Source organism: Salarias fasciatus, chromosome 22 (genome assembly GCF_902148845.1).
Source record: "Salarias fasciatus chromosome 22, fSalaFa1.1, whole genome shotgun sequence".
In the NCBI taxonomy this organism is placed as follows: Eukaryota; Metazoa; Chordata; class Actinopteri; order Blenniiformes; family Blenniidae; genus Salarias; species Salarias fasciatus.
The window spans coordinates 2392370-2401849 of record NC_043765.1 but is presented as its reverse complement, the minus strand read 5'-3'; the positions used below and the strand labels follow the sequence as shown (position 1 = coordinate 2401849).

The window sequence follows — 9480 nt, the reverse complement described above, 5'->3', positions numbered from 1 at the left end:
CCTCTAAAGTCTGATGTTTTGTTTAAATTTTGAACTTTTTATGTTTTCCTCACCTGAAATTTCGTCATTTTGGCTTTATTTTCTCAGGATTCCAAATTTAAATCTAAAAAAAAATCTACATTTTTCCCAACTCAAATTCATCTTTTTCTTTAAACTTCTAATTTAATCTCAGGTTTTTGTTTTTTGCAAAATCTGGCTTTTTTAAAATTAAAATCTGATTTTAATGTTGTATAACTTAACAGAAAATATCTGAATGTTCCTTTTTTTCTCTTTTCTCTTTTCTTCTTTTTCTTAAAAAAAAAGCTGTTCAAACAAGTTTAATCATTTTATCTTGACGTCTTTTACAGTATTATCTGGATTTTTTTGAGTAGTGTTTTTAGCGATTTCATGCTTTTTTTAGCAGCTCCAGCTGTCTTGGCTCTTTTAGCTGTTTTTATACTGAGGATTAAAACATTCTGACATCAGTGGAACATGCAGACATGATAAAAATGGAAAAAGCTTCTGTGGAGGAGCTGAAGAGCCACATGCGGCTCCAGAGCGGCGGGTTTAGTCTCATGTCTTCTTCTTCTTGAGCTGCTTTGACGACAGTCTTCAAACCGTTTGAATCCATGTGATCCGGTTCAGCTGCTCAGGATCAGGCGGTGTGGATGGATGTGTGGAGGATTGAGCTTTGCAGCTGTTTATACCATTTTTTGCAGTTTTGCCATGTGAACATGAGTTTTGTTTTTAAAGTAATGTTATGACTGTTTATAGAGCAAGTTTTGCCATTTTAGCCATTTAAAATGGTTTGGCTTTCTCTGTCAGTAGTGTTCAGCAGTTCAGAGAGAATCCAGTCTGACGCGTTTCACAACTGTAGAAAGAAAAAAAAGAAGAAAAAGTTCTTGATCGCATTTTTTTTATTTACAAAAAAAAATTTAAATACACAAAATAAGTGGAAGAGTTTTTTTTCTCTGCTTTTCTCAGGTTGACACCTGGAAGCGTCGATGATGAAATAAACTTAGTTTTCAACATATATTTAAACTTTCACAGGTTTAAAGGTCCAGACAAGATTAAGTTTTGGTCATTTGTTTTAAAAAAGCTGAAACGTTTTCAGTTGTTGTTCTCGATCATGATGGAGTCATTTTGTCCGGACGCCGTCTGAGGCGTTTGGAGTCTCTCCTCTCGGAGCCGTCGGGGAACATCGACCCGTTCCGACATCGTCACTTCTTCTTCTGGAACTCCTTCCTGCCGCCGCCCTCGCTGCCGAAGTTGCGCACGCGGTGGATCTTGGCCAGCTGGCTCTGGATGGTCTCCATGATGTCCACGTCGTCGGGGATGTGCACGTAGCGCACGTTCCTGCCGGTGACGAACAGGTCCTTGAGCCGGGCCGAGCGGCCGGCCCGGTCCCGGTACAGCACGTCCTCCAGGCGCACGTTCATGAAGGCGTCGACGCTGAGCAGGCGGCCGCGCGCCGCGCTCTCGTTCCGCAGCTCCACCGTGGTCACGTGACCCTGCAGACCCTGCAGCAGCACCACCAGGCTGTTCTCCGCGATGGTCCGCTCCCGGATGGAGCTGTCCACGAAGCCGGACGCCGCCGAGCCGGATCCCGCAGAACCGGACCCTGAGGGTTCCTCAGACTCCATGGACCAACGGAGAATAGCAACACCTGCTGGCAGAAGGAACACAAGTCAGAAACCTGCAGACCAGGAGGTACAAATGCATTTTAGTTCAGCAGCCACACACAGGAATCAGAGAATCAGTTTTCTTAGAAATTTTTACAGTGTTCTTGGTTTGTTGGGCCAGATTGACGCACTGTGATCAAAACCAGAAGGAAACATGTTCCAGTCCTTTAATCTTCAGTGGGATCCACATCAGATTCTGGATCCAGAAGATTTCATAAGTGCGTCAAACATTAACACAAACATTTCAACCAGATTAATCATCTTAAATAGAGTGAAGACTGCTGTGCATGTAGGAAAATCGTGTTTTCCTCAACACAGCCAATGAGAAACGAAACATTAAAGAAAGAAAGGTAAGATGAAGTCAAACACGAAATAAAATTAAAGCTAATACAATAACCACATCATTAACATTTTATGGCTCAGATTTGGAAGCTTAGAGTTAATGAAGATATTTTAAAGCTAAGCTTTGATATTTTTAACTTTCTAATATGATTTTAGAGCAGAGATTTCGGACATTTTACATAGTAAGGACACTTAAAAAAATACGATATGGTAGGTCATGGTTTAAATACACATTTTAAAGCTAAGATTTGGTAGAAATAACTTTACAAACTTCGGAAAATTCGCAGGTCCCTGAACACATCATGTTCCGACGCTCCCTGAACGCACCACCGTTAGCATTAGCATCGACGCGCGAGCTCGACGTGACGCTCAGACGTGAAAAATGCAGCGATATCTTTCCCGGAGCGCGCGCAGCTTTTACCTGAGTGCGTTAAACGGTGAGTTCCTGCGCAGACGCCGCAGTAAACCTCCTCACACGGAGATAAAGCCCTCTAAATGTCCGACATGTCAACAAGTTGGTTTTCCCGCAGGAGAAGTGACGTACGGCAGCGTGATGACGTCAGGGCTGTACGTCTGTGCGTCAACAGCGTTTTTTTTTAAAATCTTTATTTAAAAAAAAAATAAGTACAAGAAATTCAGTTCAGTGGAATTTAATTGATAATCTTAACCGATCGGGAGTGAATTCAGCTGAACACAGACAACCTAAAAACAGAAAGAAGAGGGAAAGATTGATATGTAAAATAAAAAAACACGGGTAGTTTATTTTCATTTTCTTAGCTGTTCTGAGTGAATTGTGAGGGATTAAAGTTAAAAGTAACAAAAAACTCCTTGAACTCTGATTTAAAAAACAAAACTCATTGTTATCCAATTTATTATTATTATTAATAATAATAATAATAATAATAATAATGATCACGATAAATGCAACATAATTAATTTTAATCTAAAGAATTAACTGTCTCTGACTGTACCAACATGGTTCCAAACTGTAACATAATAATTCAGAAAGTGAAGTTTTTTGAACAGATTTTTTTATTCAAATGCACTGAAAAAATTACCTTCATCCAAACATTACAGTAAAAAACAAGCAAACAAACAAAAATGATTTATGAAATTTTGCCTCAGTGCCACAAACAAATGAGGACACATGTCTCTCATGTCTGATCCTCACTGTTTTTAATTTTAATTTCATTTCATTTACTTGAGATAACCAGAACAACACCGCCCTCTGCAGTCAACAAACTCTCCAAAAGAAGGAAATCTTGAATCTCCATTTTTTACAGTGATCAATCTTTTAACATCCACTGTGAATGGTGAGTATTTTTAGAGCCGTACTTCCCAACCTGTTGTCCTAGATTCTTTTTGGAGAGTAAATTTGCTCACATAAAAGTAAACCACAGACATTTTATAGAGATGAGAGCAGATCTGCAACAAACTGCTTGATGCTTCTGTATGTTAGTGAGAGCAGATGTTTCAATCAGAGTTAGTCTTCACTGGGATGTTTTAACAAATGAAAGCTAATAAAGAGGCTCCAGTCTGTTTTATAGAGAATCAATAAAGAAATATGCCGACTCATGTGGAACAGTTGGGTTTTACAAATAATGGTGTTATACTTGGCACAATATAAATAAAGTTGGATTGAAATAAGTGGAGAAATCAACATTATATAGTTTATATGATGTTTCAAAATTATGAAAAAGGATCATAACTGTTAAAAAGGAAGTTTATAGAAGCAGGCAAAAGACCAGTCTTTCATCATAAACACAGAAGTAAGAATATAATCTTTATTGAAAACATAATTTATTACAAAATTTGATTCATTAAATTTGTTTTTCTTGGTGCAGACATCTCAAACAGTCCGTTTTGTTTGTGATTCTTCCTAAATATTCAGCAAAACAACAAAAACTAAAAGAGATGAAGCCTTAAAGTTAATTCCTTCCAGATGATTTGACCTGAGTGAGGGGACAGAGGTCAGAGGTCAGAGGTTGTCCATCATGGCCAGCAGGTCGTCTCCTTTGTTGTCGTTGTGATTTTCTTCGTTTTCTGCGAACTGCCCGGCGATCCGAGCCAGCTCGGACGCCGTCTCTTCGTCCTGCAGTGAGTAAATCTCTGCGTTATTGATCTTTGTGTTTTTCACGCTGGCAGAGTTTGACCACCGACCTGCACGGCCTGGATGTTGATCACTCCGAACGCAGGACGCTTCCAGTCACACGACGGGCCGCTGACAAACACACGGAGACACATGGCGATTTTAAAAAAAGAATATGACATGAAAAACAAGGGGAAAAAATGGCGATTTACTAAGTGAAAAACTTTATGAAATTAACTTTAAAAACTAAAAACTGAGTATTTTATAAATAAAACTAAGTCAGAAAAGTTAAAAAGGGAAAGAAAATCATTTGAAAAAAGTTTAAAAACTAAAAACTATTTTTTTAATCTGTTAAAAAAAAGTTTGATTTAAAAAAATGAAGTAAAAAAATTAAACAATAGTTTAAAAAACACTAAAGGTTAAGTTAAAGTATTTAACCACTGTTGAGTGACTGATGAGGACTTTGGGGTGAAATTAAACAAGTTCTCTTCTTCCCACTTCTTTTCAAGCAGAATGAAGAAGAAAAAAAACAACAACAAACAAAATCCAGCTGATCTTGAATTTGCTCCCTGAATGTGGACAAAAAATTGACGACTGGCAGTGAATTTTGTCAGAATTAATCATTCTAATAATAATATTAATACATTTCATTTGTAAAGCACTTTATATCTTAAAGTGCTGACAGGGGAGATAAAAGTAAAGCTCTTTTAAAAAGATTTGAACCCTGAGGGCTCAGGAGGAGTAACGACGGGGAGGAGCACTCACGCCTCTTCCTCCTCCTCCTCCTCCTCCACCGTGTTGAACAGGTTGAATCGAAAGCTGGCGTCCTTCGCCGGAGACATCTGGGCGTCCATGCTGCCCATCAGACGGGCCAGCAGGTTCAGCTCCTCCTTGGCCAGCAGGTTGGGAGTGTTGTCCTGAGCAGGAGGAGGAGGAGGAGGAGGAGGAGGAGGAGGAGGAGGAGGAGGAGGAGGAGGAGGAGGAGGAAGAGGAGGAGGAAGAGGAGGAGGAAGAGGAAGAGGTCACACAGGAAAAACTCCTGACAGATTCAGAATGCCTCAGTAGAGAAGTAGAAAAAAACAACAAAGTGCAGCTTTGTGTAAGTGGGAACCTGTTTTCTGTGTTCCCAGAAGTTAATAATATCAGCATGCACACACACACACACACACACACACACACACACACACACACACACACATGACTGAGGAAAAGGAGTGTTTTCACTCTGTAATCAAGAGAACTTATTGCAGTTGAGGTGAGAATTAGCTCAGCCTCGGCAGCTGAAAACTGTCGGCCATATATGAGCCTGTGATCTGTTTTCTTGGGAACTTTCCGGTTTTCCAAAGCGAAGCAGGAGAACGTCCATCAGTACCTCAGCGGGAGGAGCTCTGGACGTCTGCGTCTCCTCCGGATGCTCCATGCTGTACCTTTATTGACCGAAACACAAAGATCATGCCGGAGTTGATCATCGCCTGATCTGTTTTCGTGGTCTTAATGTTCTGGCCGGTGTGTGTGTGTGTGTGTGTGTGTGTGTGTGTGTGTGTGTGTGTGTGTGTGTGTGTGTGTGTGTGTACGCACACGTTGAGGCCCAGCCTGGTTCTCCTGGGTCCGTGCAGCTCGAACGACCCGGGTCTGACGGAGCAGCTGTAGCTCCCTCCTGCGGGAAACGGGCGGCGTCTGACCTCCCGACCTTTACAGTCGAACATCCTGCAGGCTCAGGGAGAACATGCAGCCTCTGAGACGCCCCGGACGCTCACGCCGGGTTCCCGCGGGTTTCCTGTACGTACCTGATGGTCCCGGGAACATCGACCCTGTGAGGCACCGGGCCCGAGGCCGGCAGGGCGAACCGTCCGTTTGGGTTCTGGATTTTCATTTTGAGGAAGAGCGAAACCTGAAGAGAGAGAGGAGCCAGAAAGGCAGCGTGAGCGGGTCGTTCCAGTCTGACCCGGGTTCAAAGTCTGTCCTCAAACCCACTCGGACGTGCAGGTCCTGCAGGAATATGAGCAGAGTCTGTCTGAGCAGCTGAAGCTCTCCCTCTGAAAACGCCGAGTACACCTGAGAGAGGGTCACAGAGGTCACACAGGTCAGAGAACCGCCGCCGCCGGACGGACGGCTCTACCAGCGGCGGGAACTCCACCTCCAGGATCCTCCTGTGCGTCTCCTCCACCCGGTTCTCCACCGCCGGCGTGTCTCTCACCAGCTGCCGCATGCTGTCCATGTGGTTGTAGGAGACGAGCAGCAGGTCTTTGGGCCGCGGACAGACGAAGACCTGGTGCTTGAACGCCATGATCATCAGCTCGTACAGCTGCGGGGAAACACCAGGGACACGAGGTTGTGCCGGACCGAACGCCACCCTGCAGCAGTCCGCCTCCTCCTCCGGAGCCAGGAGAGGCCGACTCACCCGGTCCATGCTGGCGGGGCTCAGCCTCATGATGGAGGCGTGCGCTAGCCGCGTCAGCACGGTCTTCATGGTGCGGTGGGAGTACAGCTGCTGAGGCTTCAGCAGCTCGTCCATGAAGGATTGGCTGAACAACGTCCCGACGATGTCGCTAATCACTGGGATTCACCAAGCAAACAGAATGAACACAGCCGGAGCGCAAGGCCAGCTAGCTAGCTAACATTCAGGAGACATCCTGGGCTCAACAGTTCAGCTCATGTTCCGGAATTAATTTTAAGGTTTATATTTTGTTGTTGATGTTACTGCATAGAACTGACCTGATACTGATTGTAAATCCTGATTATTAAACCTAAAGAGGCTTCATCGGTGATTCTGACAAACTTTTGTCCAGCTTCGTCAGCCGACCTATCTGCTACAGGCCCCTTTTGATATGAGCCAATTTCACATTATTCATGCTAGATAAATGAAATCAAAGTTATTACAATAAACAAGAACATGGTAAATTATCAATTCAACCACGTCAACCGCTTCTATAAAAACAATTTCGTTTTTGAACTTCCAGCACAATGTGTAACCATTTATTTCAAAGGTTAAAGTAAAGGTATGATATTTATTGGTATTCATTAGCATTATTAGCATTAGCATGCCATTTATTAGCATTATTAGCATGGTATTTATTCAGAATTATTATTAGATGTGAGTTTACATAATTGAAGTGAACATTTTGTGAAGTTATTCCTTAATACGCACAGATTTTATAGATAATTCAGCAGCTAATTTTAAAACTGCTTTGGCTGCTTTATTAGTTTCAGTGGACATACATGTCGTGTCTTCTGTTTATAAAGTAGTTGGTTCAGCTATTGCTTTAAGATGTGTTATCACTGCAGTTCTCCCTATTTTACAAAGTTCTGTTTGATTTTTTGTAAAGATAATTAGCACATGCTCGCTAACCTCTCGTGGCTTCACACACCAGCTTGTCTCTCGGCTTCTAAATCTACATTTCTTGAGCTGGACATGAATTGTTCTGTTGTGATGCTGACTGTAATTTGAAGCAGTTGGATATTTGTGAAGTGTTTTGTCTTTATTTCTGAGCTGTTTTCCTGCTGACAGCGGGACGGGGTGAAGTGAAGGGAGGATACCTCTTTTCCTGTCATTCTCTGACCAAACTCCTGGATCCATCATGTGCGAGAAGAGAGAAAACACACTGGTCAGATGTGTTGTTGTGTGTGTGGAGAGCTGAGAAGTGAATGTCTCAGACTATAATCTGACAGCTACAGTGAACTAAAGGGGGGTGAGGGACGAGCGGGGGTCTACTGACTCCTCCAACCAGGCCGGGCCGCTCTACCTTTCTCTGAATTGTCCTCGGACGTGTTGTGCGCTCGCAGCCGCTGGTCCAGGATGTAAAGCATCTCCCCTCCCAGGTTAATGAAGACCAGGGGCAGCGTCCTCACGGACATCTTGAGGGGATTGACTCCTCCAAAACGTTAAAATCAGCCCAGCGCTGCCGTCGTGGCGAGCAGGACGTTACCTGATGGACAGCGCATCTCATCTGATCGAGCTCCTGCAGATAAAGTTGCTCACTAAGAAGCAACAGGTGGCCAGGAAGAGGATCAGCTTATTGGTCGGGATCAGGCTGACGTGAGGGTGCACAGTGACCAACCACACAAGATAAGCCAGACGTGTGATCAGGAACACTCAACCTGACCCTTGGCAATGTTTAAAACACCACTGATAGACACCTGAAGGAACCGCTTATAAATTCAACAAGATTATTTTCCCCCTCCTGAATGGAGGATTTTCTTTAATTCTTCCCTTTTTTTGTGACACAAGTAACAAAACTTGCAGTTTATAAGATACAAAGTCAATCAAGTTAATCAATTTGCTTGCTCATGAGGAACTATTGAATAAATGACTGTGTTGTAATTGGCGCTATATAAATAAAGCTGAATTGAGTTGAACAATTGAACAACTCATGAAGAAGCTCACCCTTCCACGTAAGGACTTTTGGAAGTACTTACTACTTTACAGCTGTATTTCAGCAAGCCTGAAACAAAACCACAACATTTCAGTGAAGGAATCTGACAAAATGTCTAAAATATCTTGCTATGAAAGATTAAACAGTAAACTGATAGATAGGGAAAAGGTTTATGCAAAAAATATGGAGCCTTTTCACTGAGGTAACCTGAAGTCCTAGAGTTTCACCCTGGCTGTACCAATGTTTTATTTCTCCAGGTATGAAGTGTAATTTGAGGTCTGCTGCTTTGTTCGGTGCACTCCTCCTGTCTTTGTTCCATGTTTTGTTCTTGTTTACAGAACACTGTTATCCTATTGATTCTGTATAAAAGTGTGTTCATTGTTAAAAGCAGAATATAAATTGAAATCTGACAAAAAATAAAATTACAAAAAGAGTTAATATTTTCGTCCTCTCAGTCTGTAACCGTTAAAGTAATAGGAAAAGAAATGAAAACACAACAATCGGTTCATAAAAACGCTGCAACTATTTAATAATAACCTGCAGTTCCCCCCTATGCCCAGTAGATGTCAGTAAGACGCTGGTGCTTTTTGTGATTCTCCGATTAAAAAAGCAGAGAAGAAGCAGCCTTGCCATTATTTCTGTCTGGAGTTAACCGTTGCTTTTCAGTTTTCGATCGGTTTGCCTTGTTTTTTGACTTGTTTTTTTTCGTGTGATTATAATAGCTGCTCAGGTGGGGGCGCTGTTGGCCGATACGAACACTGACTAAATCGACAGAAGAAGAAATCCGGCTCATTTGGTTGGTGTGCATTGCAAACGGAAGTCCCGCCCCGGAAGCCGGCTACAGGCGGCGAACACAAATCAGCGTGGTTTATTCTTCACTGACTGTCCGTGAATGAGCGTCTGCTCTTCGTCTCTACTGCAGGTTCGTGTTTCTAACTCTTCCTTTGAGCGGCTGCTTCTCGTGACTCCGGTGTCTTTGTTCATGTTGCTCCGCGTCCTCTGACCGCAGCTGCTG

The 9480-nt window shown here is 42.8% G+C and overlaps 2 protein-coding genes across 2 annotated transcripts; both read right to left on the bottom strand.

Moving 5' to 3' along the window:
- Positions 1-898: 898 nt before the first annotated feature.
- On the bottom strand, positions 899-2546 carry lsm10 (LSM10, U7 small nuclear RNA associated). Its single transcript, XM_030082206.1, has 2 exons — positions 2425-2546; positions 899-1645 (listed from the first exon to the last, which is right to left on the bottom strand). The coding sequence occupies exon 2, from the start codon at positions 1620-1622 to the stop codon at positions 1200-1202; it is 423 nt and encodes a 140-aa protein (XP_029938066.1). The 5' UTR covers positions 1623-1645; positions 2425-2546; the 3' UTR covers positions 899-1199.
- A 1435-nt stretch (positions 2547-3981) lies between these two features.
- Positions 3982-7947, bottom strand: oscp1a (organic solute carrier partner 1a). Its single transcript, XM_030120682.1, has 11 exons — positions 7836-7947; positions 7630-7659; positions 6494-6648; positions 6230-6397; positions 6067-6147; positions 5880-5983; positions 5671-5799; positions 5465-5519; positions 4858-5009; positions 4164-4224; positions 3982-4095 (listed from the first exon to the last, which is right to left on the bottom strand). Exons 1-11 carry the CDS (start codon positions 7945-7947, stop codon positions 3982-3984), a joined length of 1161 nt encoding a protein of 386 aa, XP_029976542.1.
- Positions 7948-9480: the final 1533 nt, after the last annotated feature.